General features: G+C 35.2%; 2 protein-coding genes across 2 annotated transcripts; both read left to right on the top strand.

Moving 5' to 3' along the window:
• The first annotated feature begins 773 nt into the window (after positions 1–773).
• Positions 774–7,722, top strand: LOC113537201 (arrestin domain-containing protein 3). The gene is made up of 7 exons (XM_026931596.3): positions 774–1,167; positions 3,102–3,140; positions 3,450–3,510; positions 4,074–4,221; positions 4,532–4,628; positions 4,750–5,006; positions 5,089–7,722. Exons 1-7 carry the CDS (start codon positions 900–902, stop codon positions 5,545–5,547), a joined length of 1,329 nt encoding a protein of 442 aa, XP_026787397.1. The 5' UTR covers positions 774–899; the 3' UTR covers positions 5,548–7,722.
• A 3,431-nt stretch (positions 7,723–11,153) lies between these two features.
• Positions 11,154–21,425, top strand: LOC113537162 (arrestin domain-containing protein 3). Its single transcript, XM_026931512.3, has 7 exons — positions 11,154–11,494; positions 15,290–15,331; positions 16,041–16,101; positions 17,889–18,030; positions 18,566–18,662; positions 18,766–19,022; positions 19,692–21,425. The coding sequence occupies exons 1-7, from the start codon at positions 11,236–11,238 to the stop codon at positions 20,220–20,222; spliced, it is 1,389 nt and encodes a 462-aa protein (XP_026787313.3). The 5' UTR covers positions 11,154–11,235; the 3' UTR covers positions 20,223–21,425.
• The last annotated feature ends 345 nt before the right edge of the window (positions 21,426–21,770 follow it).

Below are 21,770 nucleotides of genomic sequence, written 5' to 3' on the forward strand. Positions count from 1 at the left end.
TTCAAATTTGATTTGAATATGATATATGTATGTATTATTCCAGTGAAAACACCACCAACAACAACAATAATAACATCAACAAACACAACACCACCACCACCAACAATAATAATAACACCACCAACAACAATAATAACAACATCATCATCAACAACAACAACAATAATAACACCAACAACAAACACAACACCACCACCAACAACAACAATAATAACAACATCATCATCAACAACAATAATAATAACACCACCAACAACAATAATAACAACATCATCATCAACAACAACAACAATAATAACACCACCAACAATAATAACAGCAACAACAATAATAACATCATCATCAACAACAGCAACACCAACACCACCAGCAACAATAATAATAACACCAACAACAACAATAATACAATATAATAATAATAATAATAAAAATAATAATAATTTTATTTTTATTGTACAGCCTTTTCTTATTTTGGGGAAATTCCACATATGCAAGAAGAAATGGTCAGGGTCCAAGCCAAATTTCATTCATTTCCTCCAGGAGGAGGACTACAGCACCTGTTTGGAGAACAGTGTCAATAAAAAAAAGCAAAGAAGACTTGTAATATTTTTCATGAATATAGAGTTTGGATGGATGTTCTGTTCACTCCGGCAGTCTTTTGTGTAAATCTGTATATTTTTGTGTGCTGTGTTCTACACTTTGTTCTGGGGTTTGGTTGGACCACGTGACTTACTGCGCGCCCGTCACTCGGAATGTGCCAGCCTGTTAGGGGAAATTCCAGTCTGTGTGTTTCACCACTGCGGTGTGTTTATGTGCTTTACTCTGACACTCAGAGACTAGAACATGCAGTTCAGTTAGTTTACTTTCCTCAGCTCTGACAGCAGCCTGGAGTCAGAACAATGTCTGGAAGTATCAGAACCTTCTCCATAAACTATGACCCGGTTAACGACAGCAACACGTTCACCAGCGGCGACACTCTGCAGGGGAGAGTTGTTCTGGAAGTCAGCAAAGAGGTGAAGATTGATAAACTCTATTTAAAGTGTAAAGGAGACGCCAATGTCCACTGGACTGAGTCGAACAGCGGCGATAACTCAGACGACTCCTACAGCGCTCATGAGAGATACTTCAAATTCAAACAAATCTTCATTTGGGACAAATCCAAGATGGGTAAGGATGATTAACTGTGTCAGGACAGGTATTGTTTATGTTTATAACACACAGGCTGCTGTAGTCAGGAGTGTGAGCTGCTCAGAGACACCTCTCAGATAAAGTGCTCACTTTTCCCACAGAGAACTACTCTACTTTAAATAAAATAAACTAAAGATGTCCTGCGAATAATATAGTTTTAAAAGTCAAAGTAACACTGTGGAACAATTCCTTTTGCCCCAAAATGTTAAGGAATTACTCTGAATAAAGCAAATTTGGGACATCCTGTTTGTTTATTAACTCAAGGGCGTGTCTCAGATAGATTTCTAATTGATATATATATATATATATATATATATATATACTTCAAATATATAATAATATATACTTCAAACTCAAACAAATCTTCATTTGGGATAACTCCAAGATGGGTAAAGATGATTAACCATGTCAGAAGAGGTTTTGTATATATATATATATATATATATATATATATGTGTGTGTGTGTGTGTGTGTATATATATATATATATATATATATATATATATATATATATATATATATATATAGGATGTATCTTTTACCTAGGTGTATTGTGCCTGTAAAGCTGTACACTAAAAGGTAATTGATGTCCAATTATGTTCCTTAAATCATATTAAAGGTAAAGCTATATCCACATTTCCAGCTGGCAGATACATCAGATACATATTAAAGGTACAATAGAGAAGTGTACCACCCCAGATACAATGAAAAGTACAGTTCTTTTTTTTAGTACCTTTTTTTCCCCTGAGAGTGTAGCGAGCTTATACTTATACTATCACCTGCTGGACTGTTGGACTGTAGAACAGCCTTTTTTGAATTTCACCTGCAGGAATAAATCTTTCAAAAATAATACATATCGCTGTCTAATCGAAGAAGTGAGGCTTGTAGATGTTATTAACTCTTTATTAATGTTATTTATGGAGTCAACTGACTGAAAGTGTATGTAGTAAATCATGATTCAATTTGGTGCTTTATTTGATCAAACTAGAGCTTTGGATATTTCTAGTACTGTATGTTACTTGCTTTTCCTGTCTATATTGCACCAACAGGTGGTTTTAGCCTGGAATGTGTGTACTCTTCTCCACACCAAGCAATTCAGACATAAATGTGCATAAAGGATCTTTATTTCATGATAAAGTTATGCTTTAATAAAATATTTTTTCTACATTATTCATTTGATGGCAATAGTGATTTGATAACAAATGAACAACTTATGTATGCACAAAATCTTTCTATACCTTTGTTATCAGCGTATTGCACAAAGGCGTAGTACGCTTGCTTTTGATAAATGTATGCTTCGGTGTTGGCTCCTGTTCACTTGTATCAGTGTGCTGGAGAAAAAAAATATGATAACAAATTTGTGAGACAGTTAATACATAGCAGATACTATTACTACTTTTCACAAACAAACATTTTATTTGAACAACAGTTTTATTGGGAAAAAGCCTGGTTACTTTCCAGATAAGACTAAAGAGATACATTTTAAAATTTTATCCACGTAATTCACATCGGTTTTAGAGAGCTTTGTATACTGTGATTCATCAGGACTATAACAAAAAAAGGTTATTGGATTCATGAACTACAATAATCAATTATTACAGTCATTATTAACTATTAGATGTCTAATTATTATTATACCTCCATAACAACAAGATATGTGAAAGGGTTGAAATAAAGAAGCCCTTCGTGAAAATAACTCAGAAAATGGAGCACCTGAACTTCAGATATCTTTGGACCTACAAATAGAATCGTGCAGTGTGGCGAATGAGACAAAAATCAGTTTTTTTTGGCCATCAGCATTTTCATTAGTGCTATCATTATGGCTAATATGATCAACAAATGTAATCAGTAAATAAGAATAAATGAGATGAGGTCACAACTGTTGTTCAATTTTCAGTATGTTGTCTTTACAGGACAAAATGATGCCACGCTTGTGACAAATGGGGAGACATGTAAGTGTATTCTATTATTTTATTTATTAATTTTTTTGCTCTCAGAATTTCCGGGGTACTGTAAATGGTAACAGTAAATGGTAACAGTAAATGGTAACAGTTAAATGGTAATGGTAAAAATATGTAAGCAATAGTCTGCTCATAATACAGTATGTTCTTTTGCAAGTACAGCAGCGTTAAAATGTGACTTAAATATTTGTTTAATGCATAAATTATTTTAATTTATACATTATATTGTATTTTAGTAGTTTATGATGTTCAGTTACCTCAAACTGACAGTCTTAATTTCTCTGTGGTTTGAATTTACAGACAAGAATTTGGTTACGCCAGGATACCATACCTTTCCGTTTTCATTTCAGCTTCCTCATGGGTAAATAATTCTGGAGATAATGGAAATTATATATTATATATAATTTGTGATAATATAAAATGCAGTTAGCTGTTAACAGATTTTATTGCTTGACTCTACATGCTCACTTTAATAGAAAGAAAAATGTTCTAGCCCCATAGCACAGTGTCAGTGGATACACAGTGTATACTGTATATATAGACAGTCGAGTCCAGCATGAATTTTGTACATTGGCTAGTCTGTGAGGGATATTTGAGTCATTCCCTCAAACGTGTAAAACCAGAAACCTTTCACTCGTAGTGTCATACAAAGTGATATTTCACAAATATGGCCATGAATGTGGCTACATATAAATAAAATTTGCATTGACAGATAAGTTGAAACAAAATGGATTTTGAAAACAAGTAACTGTACTATTCAACGTAGATCAACATAGGGTCCAGAGAACCATGTTTCTGAAAGAATGGTAGCGATGTCTAAAATGGTAATCAGTGATTCGACAGTAGTATGCCACTTCACTTAGAAAATGTAAAATCCAGAGATTAATGATTTGTAGACATTAAGGAAGTTGATTTCTTTTTTAGGAACACACCATCATCTTTTAAAGGATCCCACGGATCAATTACATATGTTCTTCAGGCCAAACTGAGTAGATCATGGAAGCTCCCTCAAAATGTAATGAAGGAATTCACCTTTGTGTCAAACGTTCATGGAAACGGTGCTCATTTACTGGTATGTGCTCATGTTGTTTAATGAGTAATTACATTATATTGAACCAAAGCAGGGCAGTACAGTACACTCTGTGTGGAATTTCGCATGTTCTCCCAGTGTGGTTCTGTGGGTTTTATCTGGGTTTTCTGGTTTCCGCCCTCTAAATTGCCCCAGATGTATTCCCACCTCACACCCAGTATTACCGGTAAAGGCTGTGAGACCACGAATGAATGAATGAATGAACTAAAATACAAATAACAGGCTATCAAAACTGACTCCACTGTTCCATGTACTGCATTTAAATACAAATTTCTTATCATTCTATACATAGAGACCACTTTCGGGGTCCGTAGACAAAAAGATGAAACTTTTCACCTCTGGAAGTGTCTCAGTCAGAGCATCTACTGACAAAGAGGGCTACATGCAAGGTAATTTTACATTCCACAATGCATGTCCTCAGCTATGGGCTAAGAGATCATTTAAGCTGTTAAAACCCAACATATTAACTTTTGTTGTCTAGTATTTCTCAATTCTTAATTTTTTTTCCAGGTGAGAGAATCAAGGTTGAAACCTATATTGAAAACTCTTCATCTCGTGCTCTCAAGCTCAAATTTAAACTTGAACAAAAACAGACGTTCTTCGCCCAATCTCGAAAGAACTATGCAACAAAAGTAATTTTCAAAGCTGTGGAAGATCCCATTCCATCCAGAGCCAAAAAAACATTCACCAGTAGGCTGAAAATCCCTTCTAACTTGGACCCAACCATCACAGACTGCAATATTATTAAAGTGGAGTACACTCTCAAGGTAATGATGCTTTACGTTTTACTTGATTTTTTCTTAATTTTCCAATTTCATGCAGTTTTCATGCATTTTTCTCATTTTTAAGGTGTACGTGGATGTTCCCTACGCTAGAGATCCAGAGATTATATTTCCAGTGGTCATTATCCCAGCAGGCCAGTACTGCATTCCACAGCAAAACCAAGTAGATTCCCAAGTCAGTCAGAACACACGTGAACCAATATGGATGGGTTCTACATTCCAACCTGCACTTGTTCCCTTCCCCCATGTTCCTGCTGCTACTGCTTTTGCACCAGCTCCAAATCTATACCCAAGTGTATACACTCAGCCAGCCAATCCAGTAGAACCACCACCTTCCTATACCGACATATTTCCAAACTCAGATCCATCAGCATCAGGATTCAACCCATCTTTATCACCCTTTCATCATCCACCATATACTACTATGGATTCTTCACCTGCTGCTCATCAACATAGACCAGAGTGGCCAAGCACCTCAGGATACTGGCAAAGTCCAGCAAATCCAGAGTTTTATCCTACTAAATAGACTGCATTCACCACCATCACCATTTTCAGTGCAATACAAATTGATATTGAAGCAAACTGTCATGGTGAATACGTGAGTGCTTTTTGGGTACGTCAAGTGAAAATGTTTACTACTGTTCCCAGTTACTTTGTTTATATTTTTATGCGTTTGTAATACTGTATATATTTTATCATTCAGAGAACTATATTTTTTTGTGATCAACATTTTATTTAACTTTATAAACCAAAATCAAATATAGACATACAGTGTATATACATATGTGTGTGCCAAAATAAAAGCAGATGAAAATAACAGAGAGAAAAAGATAATAATAGTCTAACGTATGTACAATCTGTTGGGAGATAAATAATGCTGCTACTAGTCACACTTTCTGTACTTGTAGTAATAGGTTAGCTACACATACAATCAGTCAGATTCTCCATCTATATTGATTAATGTTTAAGAAGATCAATTATGGTTTTGCATGATCCCAAGTTTAAATTGTAGTGATTTTAGCCTTCTTAATTAAAACAGTTGTTTGTTCAAGATGGCGATATCTATTAAATAGGATAACCACAGATGTTTTGAGAGACGTTTAGGTGGGAGCCATGAGCAAACTTTAGCTTTCTTTGCCACTGTTACCCAAGAAAATGGAACCTTTCTTTGGTATGACTGTAATGGAACTGTAAAGTGACCATTGAGGAGAAATAAAGATGAGTTGGCCTCCACTATTAAGCACAATATATATATGTTAAATCTTTAGAGACTTGAATCCAAAAACTGGAGATAACTGGACATTCCCAAAATATATGCATGTAGGTGCCCTCTTCTCCATTATGACATCTATTACATATGGGTGTGGGGATAAGCTTTATTTTAAATCATCTTAAAGGCATGCAATATATTCTAAGAATCAGTTTATTATTTATCATTTGATGGGCTGGGTTCCTTGAAGTTGCAATGGTGTTTGCCCCAATTGTGTCCTGGTCTTGTCAAAACCTGCTTTCTCCATTTCATGATTCCATACCTCAGTAATTCCAATGGTACTATATGTGGCATTGACTAAAGAGTTATAAATTATAGAAACCATACCAATTTTTATGTTGGTCGATACAACCTACCATGGGGTGTGATGTTACTGTCCTATGGGACTCCATAAGCTGCAATCAAAGCTGCAAATACAAAAACCATGAGAATCCAGGAAGGTCATAGAAATGTTTTAAGATTTTGCATCATCATATAGTGTATATCTCCCAATATGTGAATACCTTTATCTGCCCATATTGTGTATCTGAAAGGCTTTGTTCCTTTCAGCAAAATATAATTCTAGGAGATAAATAAAATAGGAGATTGCTTGCAGGCTTTGGAATGAAAACTTATCTGATTTTCTGCCAGATAAGAACATCTTGTAACCTATGAGGTGTTACTAGTGCTTCTTCTATTTATCCATATACTTAGGGTTTTAATTAGAAAAGAAAGATAACATGAATTGAAATCTCCAAGTGACAAACCTCTTCAATTGAATTTGTGGGTTTTTACAATTCCAAATAAATTTGAGGGAATAACTGAAAGATTGAGGGATAACTAAAACTAGAAAGAAGTATATCATCTGCATATAGTGATATTTTATGTTGCGTATTATTTATTATTATAGGTGATATTAAGTGGCCCTGCCTAATTCTATGTGCTAGGGGTTCTAAGGACAATGCAAACAGAATTGGTAATAGAGGGCATCCTTGACGGGACCCTCGTTTAAGTAGAAATGGTTCTGAGATTATATTGCCTGTTTTTTGTTTTTTTTTTGCTTGGGCATTACAATGTAAAGCCATTAGAATGGCATTAATTGTTTGGAGGAATCCATATCCAAAGCCAGATTTCTTAAGTAAAGTCCACAATTAGTTCCATTCAAGCGTATCACAGGTCTTCTCAGGATCTGAGCTAAAAAGTGCAGCTGCAGTGGTAGAATACTCTGAAATGTCATATGCCTTGCAGCTTTTTATGTCTGGTGACTTTTTTTTTTTTTTTTTGTCCCAGTTCATACACCCACTTGCCTTCTTCCTCTGGTTAAGCAATAACATGATAGGCACTTATATTTTATGATGCAGCACTTGCCTGTCACATGTTTGACACTAAAACCTCTGTGAACATGTACAATTATCAATAAAAAAAAATCCAGTGAGAATTTTCTCTCTTTGACCAATCTCTGCACTCCAATTAATTCCACCAAAAATGATGTCCAAAAATGACATTCAGACATTGTGCATAATTTAGGGACATGCTAAAATCAAATGTTATATTATTTCCTTATTTTTCTGATTATTTATTCATTCTATTGTCACTTTAATGAGGAACTTAATATTTTTTTTACTAAGGAACACAATTCATTTATGAACAGATTTTTAAATAATTAGTATACACTGCTCTTGTTGTACATTGCTCTTGTAGTATGTTTCTTTAATGAACTGATTAATCAATAATAAACAGTAAGAATTATTTTTTTTAATGCACTTAACCGGAATCTGACAGTGGCGATCCGTCTCCACTGTTGATCTGTGCCTGATCTGAGCTCTTATGTGGTGTTATGTGTTTACAAAATCTCAAAGCATGAATGTACCATCTAGCATGTTTTAACCAGTTTTTTTTTTTTTACATGGTGTAATGACCCATAAAAAAAAACTGGTGACCATTCAATGTCCACTGCCAGAAATTCTCCTCTCTTGAGGTAGAGTGTATGGTCTTAATCTTACATAAGCTTAAACTTCGCCAATCACAAGGCTGATGCTGCTTGTCTCTCCCACACAGTTTTTCTAAAAACTGTTCATGCTTGTTAAGACCTAGCAAGCGAAAGCAATCTAGTGAGTAACACCTAGCCTAGAAAGCACACCCTAATCATTGAATTCCCTGCAAGAGTTGCAAATGCAATCACACTGGCGAAAAAACATGAAATACAATCCACAAACACATGCATTTCATTAGTGTCATACAGAAAACATCACACACTGAAAAGCAAAACGTCATTGCATTGCTCTTGTGTTGCTTTACCTCCTAAGTGAAAACAACAAGGGATTAGTTCTTTAAGAATTAAATGCTTTATCATCAGAAGTGATTGTAATTCCCAGTTTCACTTTCATCAGTACATTACAGTAGTGCCAGTACTGACAGTATATTCTATATATATAAAAGTGCAAATTACAAGGTTTACAAAAATGCAGATTACATGGTTTAAAGTCAATCAAGTCAAGGTTTACAGCACATCACATGACCAAGTCAAGTACCTCACTGATCACCCACACCTGTTTCCTGTTTCACTTAATTAGTGTCAGTATTTATATTCTGGATTATGGTCTAGCTTTTGTCGTTTGTTGGCGTTGCTGAAAGTCACTTAGTCCACATTGTATAGTCTACATTGTGTAGTCCTTAGTCCTCATGTTATTGCCATGTATTTCTAGTTTTTGTTTGTTTTGCTTCTTGATCATAATCTTTGTTTTTGCATCCAACATATTTTAAGAACCAATCAGCAATGACTTTTACTACCCCAATGTTAATGTTTCTTAAATCCTGTTTACTGCTCTCAAACGTTAATGACACGTACACATATACTTAAGGTCAAAGAGATATATGTTTCAATAATCATTTTTATTGCCGTCAACATTCATATTTAACAGTTACTAATGATTAATCAACACACTCTCTGATTCCCTCTTTCTCATATGCGCATGGGCAAAGGTCACTGAGCTGTAATTTTGCACAACATTTTTTTTGTCACACACAACCTTAAAGTCAATAAGATACACGTTTCAATAATCCTATTTATTGCCCTCAAGTATTATATGTAACAGGTGTTAAACATTAAACAAAATTTCATGCAAAGAATCATTTAGATGCACAGCTTGAAGACACTGATTCTGTCTTTCTCATGCTCACACAAACATGCAGAAACTTGTGTTCACTTAAGGTCAAAGATCTTTGGAATGTAATGTTGCACAACAACTGCTTGACATTGTGTCCTGTTCAACAGTTGTCCTGCCACAGATACAGTTAGACACGCACATAAAAAAAAACACATGCATGTAAATATTTTCTCTGACAAATCAGACTAAAGAAATACACACATACACCCAAAAATTTTTCCTTCATATACTTTACCTGCATTTGTTGTTAAAAAGGATAAACCAACATGAAGACTAGAGAGCATTCTATGGGAGAACAGCGAGCCATTATGAAGCTGAGAAAAGAGGGAAAATCGATCAGAGCCATTGCAGAACCATTGGGCATAGCCAATGTAACAATTTGGAATGTCCTGGAAAAGAAAGAAATCACTGGTGTACTAACAACCAGATATCAAACAGGTTGGCCAAAGAAAACAGCAGCAATTGATGATAGAAACACTCTGAGAGCTGTGAAGAAAACCGCAAAAACAACAGTCAGTGACATCACCAACAACCTCCACAGGGCAGGGCAGGGGTCATTCAAAGAAGAGAAGAAATATAGAGGCAATACCTCAAGATGCAAACCACTTATCAGCAGTAAGAATCAGAAGGCCAGATTGGAATTTGCAAAAAAATACAGAGATGAGCCACGAAAGTTCTGGAACCGAGATTAACCTCTACCAAAGTGATGGAAAAACCAAAGTATGCAGAAAGAAAGGATCTGCTCATGATCCAAAACATATGAGCTCATTGGTCAAGCACGGTGGAGGTAGTGTCATGGATTGGGCTTGCATGGCTGCTTCTGGAACGGGCTCACTAATTTGTTTAAGTTTATTAATGATGTAACTCATGATGGTAGCAGCAGAATTAGTCCAAAAGTCTACAGAAACATACTGTCTGCCAATTTACAGAGAAATGCATCCAATCTAATTGGGAGGAACTTCATCATTCAGCCAGACAATGACCCAAAACACACTGCCAACACAACAAAGAACTTCATCAGGGGGACAAAAGTGGAAGGTTTTAGACTGGCAGAGTCAATCACCAGACCTTAACCCAACTGAGCATGCATTTCACCTCCTGAAGAGGAGACTGAAGGGAGAAACTTTCCAAAAACAAACAACAACAGAAAGCATCACAAAAGAAGAATGCAACAGTTTGGTGATGTCAGTGGGTCACTGGCTTATTGATCTTATTCCAAGCAAGAGATATACATCCAAATATTAAGTGTTATTTAATTCCATTTACTTTAAGACTGTCCATTCCTATACGTCTGCTCACCTAAACATTGGGTGGTCTGCCACAAAAGGTGCCATGTTCTAAGCTGTTTAACACATTTAGATGCAAATATCAGGAAATGAATGCTGAAATTCTGCTCTATCATCTCATATTCATCTTTTGATCTCACACCCACATGTCTTCGGGGTTTAGCAAAAAAAAAAAAAAAAACCTGAAAGAACTGGCCTTGCCGTTCCAATACTTTTGGAGGGGACTGCATATCACAGCGATTTGACAACAATAAAAGTGGAAAATTAATTAATGAATTATGTCAGGCTTTTTATCCATTTATAGGTACATTTAATAGCACTTAATAACAGCTATTTTAGAGAAGAATGGAAGGATAACAAGAACATATGAAAAAATTAGCAATGACCCGGTTGGCTTTCCACACTCAGGCAGCCCTAGAGGAAGTTTCGATTTCTCTGCTGTTTACATTTGAGTCTCCACGGAGTAAGAGCACACCCGCGCGCAGAACTAGCGCTTTAGGCTACATGCTGAAATGTCAACGGTCAAACAGCTCTCTTTGACTTACGACGCTGTTAATAACAGTAACACATTCACAAATGGCGATGTTATTAATGGGCGAGTCGTTTTCGAAGTGACTAAAGAAGTTACGATTACAAGCCTTTATATAAAGTGTAAAGGTGAAGCAAAAGTGAGCTGGAGCGAGCGGCGCAATGATAAGAGTTACAGTTACAGTGCTTCCGAGAGATACTTTAAACTCAAACAATACTTCATTCAGGACCCCTCAAAGAAAGGTAAGGACCTGCTGTTGTTTCTGTTCACACCTACAATGCAGAGAAAGACATTAAACCGTTTTATGGACTGTGGGGCGCTGTGGAAAAGCCGCTGTGGAAAAGCCGCTGTGGAATGTTATTGTGGGTGATTTCCGCCGAACAGGAAAAACAGTTTTTTTTGGTGTTTTTTTGTTTTTTAAACCAAACCAAACAAAAACCCTGTTTTTCTGCCTATAACATATCTTGACACATACGTTTTAAGAAACCATGAATATATTTAACCTAAAAAATATATTTTACAGTGGAAGTGTTTTTCTTTCTTTCTTTTGCTATCTAATCTTCCCTTGGCTTTCAGCACAGAGCAGTTGTAAAGGCTCGAGTTGCTGCACGTGATTTCTATCTCAGTGAGATGATCAAATAGAAACATATAGAAGTCCATTTCTGTGGAAAGCCATTTCCACCAGGTAGAAAAAAAAACATAACATTTTTTTCTTTGTTTTCAGCTGCAGCAGCAGTATGTCAGAATTTGACTTATCTCAATGTCCAGATTTATTATCTCAACATACTGATTTATAGTCTCAAAAATTAGACTTATCTCAACATTCTGATTTATAATCTCAAAGATTAGATTTATTATCTAAAAAATACTGATTTATAATCTCAAAGATTAGATTTATTATCTCAGATACTGATTTATAATCTCAGGTTAAATTTATTATCTTAAAATACTGATTAATAATCTCAAAAATTACACTTATTATCTCAAAATTCTGATTTTCCTCAAAGTCCAGACTTATTATCTCAAAATTCTGATTTTCCTCAAAGTCCAGACTTATTATCTCAAAATTCTGACTTGTAATTGCAAAAATTAGACTTATCTCAAAATTCTGATTTATAATCTCAAAGATTAGACTTATTATCTCAAAATACTGATTTATAATCTTAGAAATTAGACTTATCTCAAAATTCTGATTTACCTCAAAGTCCAGACTTATTATCTCAAAATTCTGACTTATAATTGCAAAAATTAGACTTATTATCTCACAATTCCATCTTATAATCTCATAAAACATTTGATTTATTACAGCAAAATTCTGATTTATCTCAATGTTCAGACCTATTATCTCAAAATTCTGATAACGAAAATAATTGAACTCGTTTTCTTGTAATTATTACAACAAGGTTATATCAAATTATGTTTGATTTCTGACTTGGTATACCAAAATAATGAATTATTATGTGGAATTTTTAGATGGTACTAAGGACCAAATAATTATTTAAGTATTTAAGCATTTGTGATTGGTTAATAGGAGGTATCCCTTGACGTATCTATGTTAGCTATACATCTAGACAGCTAGTTACCTACATACAAAGATAGCTAATTAGGTTATTTTGTAAATAAAAACATCTTTGACCTATGCACTAGATAATATTAAGATAAATAAGATTTTCACTACTTGCATAACTCTAACATATATAAAAATGTCGAGATAATAAGTCAGAATTTTGAGATTAAAAATAAAGACTTTGAAGTTATAAGTATAAAAAATCAAGATATAAATCAAGACTTTCAGATAGATCAGAATTTTGAGATAATAAGTCAGACTTCTGACATACTGCTGCTGCCAAAAATAAAAATAAATATACGTTATGATTTTTTTCTTTTCTAGCTGGCAGAAATCAGCTGACCTTCCCAGCATAAATGTTTACTTCTTTGATTAAGTACCACTAATGTTGTTTTCCAGTAAATTATGTTGCAATTGTAGAGCTGGGCAGGGCTTTTTTATAGCCTGCCGGCTAAAGGTAATATTAAAATATGTTAAGATAATTCCATCTTAGGTAATAGAGAGGTCAGAGTTATTAAATTGTTTATGGTGTAAATATAATTTCTAATAATCTATAAATGGTGTTTGCCCTTTAATATAAAATCAATTATGTTGTTATTAAACATGGAATGACTACTGGATTGGCAGGACTTCTGAATAGGCTGTCAGTCTATGGGCTATGAATACAAGCTAAATAAGGATAGACATCATTTTCGACATTATTAATATATCATTATTATATATTGTTTCATTATTTGTATGTCCTATTTATTACATATTAAATTAAATGAAGACTTCAAAATCCTAGAACCTTATTTCTGGTTGAGTTCCATGCACTGGCTAAAATAAAAATGTGAATGAGTTTGTGAACGTGTGTGTGCACATGTCGTGTTATGATGGGCGGTGTCCCATCCAGGATGTGTTCCTGCCTCATGCCCACTGTTTCCAAGATGGGCTCCTGATTCAGACTGAGGCAAGGGAGTGAACTTGAGAGTGAAAAGAGAAAAATACACTCACCGAGCATTTTATCAGAAACACCTATACACATATGCATTCATACAATTATCTAATCAGCCAATTGTGTGTCAGCAGTGCAGTGCTTAATATCACGCACATATGGGCCAGCAGCTTCTGCTAATGTTCACATCAACCGTCAGAATGGGGAAAAAATGTGATCTCATTAACCATGGCATGATTCTTGGTGCTAGACAGGCTGGTTTGAATATTTCAGAAACTGCTGATCTCCTGAGATTTTCATGCACACCAGTCTCTAGAATTTACTTGGAATAGTGCAATGAAGAAAAAATATCCAGTGAGTAGATCTTGTTGATGAGAGAAGTCAGCGGAGAATGGCCAGACTGGTTCGAGCTGAACAGTTGAAGACTGGTAAAACGTAGCCTGGTCTGATGAATCTCGATTTCTGCTGAGGCACACAGAGGGTAGAAGAGTCAGAATTTGGCGCTAACAGCATGAATCCATGGACCCAGCCTGCCTTGTGTCAACAGTCCTGGCCGGTGGAGGTGGTGTAATGGTGTGTGGAATTTCCTGGGACACTTTGGGCCAGTTAATATCAGTCAATCGAATGCCACAGCCTATTTGAGTATTGTTGCTCAGCATGTGCATCCTTTCATGGCCACAATTTACCATCTTCTAATGGCTACTTGCAGCATGATAATGCACCATGTCGCAAAGCAGAAGTCATCTCTAACTAGTTCCATGAACATGACAATGAGTTCAGTGTTCTTTAATGGCCTTAGTGCACCTGAAAAATCTGCAGGAACAGAATGATGAAATCATGTCAACATGGACCAGAATCTCAAAGGAATGTTTCCAACATCTTGTGGAATCCATGCCATGAACACAAGGGAGGACTTACCCAGTATTACTGTAGTATTCCTAATAAAGTGCTTGGCAAGTGTATTTCAGTTCAAAACCTGTAGTTTTCAACACCTCATATAGTTGGAAATTTTAAGAATTTTTTTAGAATTTCTGCACTATGCAAAGTGTTTTCCCAGGCAGCCTCCCTTACCCCCAACTGCTCAATTTTATCCTGCCTCAGTTGTAAGTCACTTTATCTAAAAGCATTAGCAAAATGAGGTAAAATGTAAATGTAGCAGCAGGGTGTGTTCTGACTCCACATAGCCCACATTGTCCTTCCCAGAAAAGCTTTTAATACATTTTAGACTACATCATTGTATTGTCTTTGTCATAGCATTATCACTGGATGCATTATTTAAATGTTTTGTACTAGCATGTAATTAAGTTAACTCTTCTACTGTGTTTTTCACCATGTTCATCTGTTCTCAATTTGGTCATGTGTCTCACTTTTTTCTTTCAATCCAAAATGAAATGACTCCAATTTCATGAATCTTTTTTTACTTAAAAGGATGCACACATTTTTATCTTGACCATTCCCAAAGACATACAATGCATAAAGAATTACACTTTAAACAAATGCTTTAATAAGGTTGCTTATGTTTTTTTTATACAGGAAAAGAAGATCCTGGGGTTATATTAACAAGTGGAGAGATCTGTAAGTGTATAATTTATATTATTCCTCATATTAACTAATTAGAGTCAACTCCAGAATAACTGGCACCCCTTATAAAAAAAAACAAAACAAAAATTAATATATCAAATAAATAACACATGCAATGAGTTATATGAGCTTAAACATCATTCAGGTCAAAATTTTGTTTCATATTTCTCAAGCCTCCCCTGGAGAGAATAACAGAATAACAGAATGTAATGTCTAACAAGACACTTATAAAGGGACAATTGCTAGCTTACTGTGGACATTTATTTAAAAAAATATGCAATATTAATAAAAAATTGCTACATGTGGTTTTGAGAGAAACCAGGACTGTTACTTAAAACTATTATGAATATGTAAATTATTTTTATTTAATATACTAATATTGTGCTCTTAAAAATTATTTTAATTAGAGGTAAATTAGATTAAAATGTAGATAATTAGGTAAATTATTAAAGGTAATTAAAGGTAGGTAATAATTAAAGATAGTTTCTTCACTTGTTAGAGTGGATTATTTGAATCTTTACATGTGATAATTATTTTAAACAATTTCTGTTCATCTTTCTTAAAGGGTATCAATAATTCTGAAGTTGACTGTATTTTAGAACTTTCTACTTTTCCTATTCAGTTGTCACATTAGCTGCCTTATTTTGTCTTCCATGACATTAAACTGATTTTCTCTTTTTTGTATTGTTTTTTTCACTTCCAGACAGCAATGTAGTTAAGCCCGGAAGACATGTTTATCCATTTAGCTTTCAGCTGCCCCATGGGTAAGTATCAAGATTCTCAATTAGCTTTTAACAGCATCTTATGCCTTTTAGAGCTGCTTTGTGTTTTAGGACTGCAAAACCCTTTATACAAATACATCATTGTGAGAAATACTACACTGAAGTAGTAGTAATACAAAAATTCTAGTTCAGATTATTGTAATGGTGAAATCATGATTGCAATTTCCAGGTCAGCAGATGTTCAGTCAGTACTCATAACAGATACAGTGATAAAGCTTTGCAGAATTATTGCCAAAACTGAGAACCTGCCAAAAGAATTTTAACCCAGCTGATTTTAGAAAGGGGCATCATGGTGCTACAGTGGGTAGAATTGCTGCCTCACACCTTCTGAGTCCCTGGCTTGATCCTGAGCTCAAGTTATTGGGCCTCATTTAGCAATCTTTTAGTAAAGTTGTGTGTAAATATTTGCGTAAGCCAAACTGGACTAAAATTTCCTGCTGGGTTTACAAAAGTTTCAGAAAGGCTGATTTCTTCATACTTGCATGCGTATGATACGGCTTATGGCTGTGCGCAGACAGACCAGACTGTCCTCCGTTTATACAACAGCATTTCTTTTGTCATAATTCAATGATTAATTTTATTTGTCTTAATTTATGGGTTTGTGTTGGCTCGCTGTCTTTAATTTTTTTAAATAATCTTTTGTAGGTATACCGTTTTATATAATTAATGCCAAAAATATGAAACAACTGCTTTTCACAACATATTCTCGATGGTATTCTTAGTCCCTGACCTAGTGAACTAGCATTAGGATATGTTTTTGATAGAGACTCCAGAGCACTTCTGTAAGTTGCCACAAGGGCATCTGCAAAATGTTGTAAATATAATAAAATATAAGCAATTTAATCTTGATAGTGTATTCCATATATATAAATGTAATCCATGTAAATTATATGATTTGAATTCAATCAAGTGAAGATTTACATTAATTAGTCTTCTTATGCATAAATTTACACACACTCAGGAGCAGGAGTAGGATACGAATGTTTTGGGATCCATCACTGCCCTGACTGAGATAAAGCAGTTACAGAAGAAGAATGAACTCATTAACTCATGACAAGATGTGGTATTTACACATTGTGCAGGCCGTTGAACAGAACCTTTGTTTTCCCAGGGAGGATGTGCATAGCGCATTTTTCTCGGAGAAGGGAGTGGGGTAACAGGGGTTGTGCCCTAAGGGGTAACTTAACAGAGAACACAATGGTAGTGTGTAAAGACCTTAGAAACTGTAACACTCTGATATGTGCTTTTTACATGGTACATACCATCAATTCAAGCTGTAACCCTCTGCACTGCCTAAACACTGAGCTACATTCCAATCTAACATGGTATTGGACTCAGATAACACCATTACTCTGTTCAGTATTTGTTGTTCATCCCCCTTTTTTTATTCCAACCCTACAGGCTTTATAGTGACACAAAAATGTTTTAGTAAGTTTAATCACTCGTGTTTACTTGGGCGGTGCAAAGTAGAGGAAATCCTGAACCGCAGGCTTGTCCTACGCCTGACACGCACACATGGCATGCAGCAATCCAACATGGTGTACAGCAACACAAAGACTAATCACTCGTAGGAGGTTATAGTGAATTACATATTTCTATATTACATAATCAGAAAAGTCTGTTTCAAAGAAGCTTAAAAGTTTGACTTGGATTTACATAGTGCACTGTATCAAAAACCCAAATATGAACAGAGTTCAGCTTTAAATATTTTTCAGAATTTTACAATTAATGTTACATACGGATAATGTATACTATTTTCTTCACTGTAGAAATTTTCCAGCATCTTTTGTCGGATGTCATGGCTCAGTGAAGTACATTCTTGAAGTCACACTGGACCGTTCATGGAAAATGGACCGCACAGATAAAAAAGAAATCATCTTTGTGCCAAGGCTTAGTGGTGTTCATTTAATGGTATGTGCAGGCAAAAAAAATCCTATATGTGCTTTTCCGCCATAAATTCATTCGGGAAAAAGAAATCCTATGATTCCTCATGATTTGTTTTCTTGATCCTTTGGAGTTTAAACACTACAGTAGTGCTCATAGTTTAGGCATATTCATTAAATGAACAAGAATTTGTTAAATAAAATTATCTGTGAAAGCAATGTGGCTGCCAAATTCAAGAGCATACATTGTTATTCAGTTTTTGTGCAATACCAAACCAAACATACCACACATACCAAAGAGTGAATGTTTTGTATTGCAAAAGTGAAGACCATTGAAATGCATTCTAAATTAGATAAGTTAACTCTGTTTTCTTTACTTTTTGTGGGATGTTCTTTTTTTTTATAACTATCTATCTACAATCTATTTACTATACCTATAAAAATTGAATCCAGACATGCATACTATTAATTATGTGGAATACTTTACAAATTGTCTAGTTTTACATGTAAAATATAGTCATTTAGTTATATTTCAATACTGTATTTTGTTCTTTTACACTCAGAACCCACAGAGTGGATCTACTGACAAAAAGATGAAACTTTTCACCTCTGGAAACGCCTCAGTGAAAGCAACAATTGACAAAATGGGTTATATGAAAGGTCGGTTAATGTCATTACAAAATCAAGCACCATGAAATTTATGAAAATTTACAACTATATGCAGCTGTTAACCCCAAATTTCTTTATTCTTACTTTTTCAAAGGTGAAATCATCAAGGTTTCCACTGATGTGGATAACTCTTCGTCCCGTGATCTCAAGCTGAAGTACTGTCTCGAGCAATGCCAGTCTTTCTTTGCACAGGGTCACTCCAAGTATTCGTCCTGTACTATTTTCAAAATTGTTGGAGATTCTATCCCATCTGGATCAAAGCAAAGAGTCAGCACAGACCTGACGCTTCCACCAAACCTGGAATTGAGTATTACAAACTGTAGAATAATGAAAGTGGAGTACATGTTTAAGGTATTAATGTCCTGTACTTATTTCTACATACAGCCAGCATCTTTAGCTTCTAACCTCAAAAACAAAAACAAGCCTGTCATTTAGCTGAAGCTATATTTCTTTGTTGGCTAAAAATTTCAATTAAAATTCTTTTAAATTAAGATGATAAATGTCTTAATTTGAGAATAGTCCAGGAAAAGGAAAGCTCTTTTACACATCTTAACTTCTGGGCCAACTTAAGTGTAATATGTTTCAGAAAAAAAAATCTGTTTTATTTCTAGGCTGGCTTTAATTCTTTACATCTTGAGCCTTTCTCCAATTAGTATTGGATATTTTGACTGCTGGTGTTGGTGGTATTTTTTGGGTGATACACTGTGGTCTTACAGGTCATAACTCATGTTTATTGATATATAATTTCTTATATCCTTGGAAATTTGTGAACAAATTGTACTGATCAACATTCGTAAATCCAAATTTAAAGTGTTTTCTCAGTTTGGATATGATAAAGGAAAACCATCAGTAAGATCTTTATTACGTTGTTGGGCCACCACGAGCCACAGAACAACTTGATCATAACTTAACTTTGCCTGCAAAATGCCTCCAGCAGCATAAAAGAGGCACTGGATTTTCTTGTAATTTGTCACTTGTCCACATATATACTTTATGGTAATAACAGTTTTTTTTTCACAGGTCTATTTGGATGTGCCCTATGCGAGTGACCCAGAGATCGTATTCCCTGTGATCATTCTCCCTGCAGGCCAGATTTTTGCTCCAGGGCAAAACCAACCAAGTTTTCAGCCGTATGGGAACCCAGGTGGACCAGGATGGAACCAACCTCCACCTCAGCCTGCATTTGGGTCCGGTCCCCCAGGTACCTTTGGACCAGCTCCAGGTGTTTACCCTGGTCCGTTCCCTTCACCTATGTGTCCAAATCCAGATGCTCTTCCTCCTTCCTATGCATCCCTCTATCCAAATCCAAACTCAACAGCCCCAGGATTCAATCCACCTCCATCAGCTCCACTCTTTAATCCTCAGGACGCTCCTATGGGTTATCCAAATCCACCTGTCCCTCCGCAACATCCAGTACCGAGTGCCCCACAGTTCTGTCCAGGGTCTGTTGCCCCGGGCTATGTTCCAGAAGGAGCCCCCACAGGATACTGGCCAAATCCACCCACACAACCAGAACCTTATCCAACTAAATCCCCTGAGAAACATGAATAATCTGAAAGTTTGATGACACAAGAAATTGAGATGTGGATGACATTGTGGTGCAAGGATGTGGGAGGGCGTTGGGGTTGCTGGGATTTTACACAACATATATGCAATGTGTGCATATTATATAGTGCAACTATATTATTCTAATATTATTATTACAGTATATGTATGCACCTATATTATTATTATTATTATTATTGTTATTATTATTATTATTATTATTATTAATTTAGCCATTGCAGTTGCTGTAACACCCTCGGCACCACCACTACCTGCATCCTTGTTGTGGTGCCAGTCGCATCATACAGATGATCGAAATTTTTATGATAGCTGCATATGGTATAGCATTTTGAATTCACTCCAGTAAGTTCCTGTTTGTAACAAATAATTGTATTTTTTTTTAACTGTTTTGTAGAACTCATATTTAAGAACTTAGGCAGTATACTTCTTATAAGCTTTTTTTAATTTTTTTTTTAGAAAATAACACACTAAGTTGTATGTGCATGTAAAAGTGGGTGGGTCTTATATTGGGTTAAATGTTTGCCAGAAAATAGTGCTGTGCATGTTAATTTCATATCTGATGAACTGTCAGTAAATATTAAGCCATTATGAAGCTTTTGGGGATTAACAGCAACCATGAGCTTGCAAGGCCTGCAAGGTTTTCTAAAATTGCAAGGTTTTCTAAAATTATACTCCTTTTTTCAAGCACAAATCTATAAACGTAAACTCAGTTCACAGAAATCCATCCCTGTCAGGCAAAAGCAAACAAAACATGTTAAATTTTCTCATAATCAGCCTTTGCCTTCAAAACACACATGTTTGATCAAAACATATGCACTATCAAACAGACACTAGTGAAAAATGAAATCACTGTTCTCAAATATGCAAATAAATTGATAAAGAACTGAACAAGATGAAGTCCATGTAAAAAAAAGAAAAGAAAAAGAAACTGCTAGCCTGAAACTACAGGATGTCTCAGAAGTCTCCATACAAAGGGGACTGTGTATGCAAGCACCACGTCAGTTGTGTACTTAAACTGCCTTACTTTACAACTAGGTTTTAACAGTTAAGCTTGATAGTGCTAAATCCATGACAACTGTGTGATAATTGAATTTCATTATGGTAAATAGTGTATTGTGTATCGAACTGCAGTGGTTTCACCATGACATCATAAGCTTCATTGTGATTAAACTTACGCATGCGGAAAAAGAGATTCGCATTTTGTACATATCAGGTAAATATTACGTCAAGTTTTGCCAGAAGTGTTTTCCTTTTGGTAACTGAAGAAAAGGTTTGTGGAATTGTGCACAGTGTATCAGAATTTGTGTGATAGGAACTGAACAACAACAACAAAACAACAACCCTGTAATATAATCAGCTTCATGCCCTCCAAAGGATGCCCTAATAGTGATATATATGTAGTTAGAAATATAAATATATGACAGATACAAAACTGTCAACAGACTCAAGACTGTCAACAATATTTCAACAAATGTGCACTTTTGCAAATATGTACTTTGCAAAGCTGTCTCCTTACTCTGTTCTTTGCATCTT

Source organism: Pangasianodon hypophthalmus, chromosome 24, assembly GCF_027358585.1.
Source record: "Pangasianodon hypophthalmus isolate fPanHyp1 chromosome 24, fPanHyp1.pri, whole genome shotgun sequence".
Classification (NCBI taxonomy): Eukaryota; Metazoa; Chordata; class Actinopteri; order Siluriformes; family Pangasiidae; genus Pangasianodon; species Pangasianodon hypophthalmus.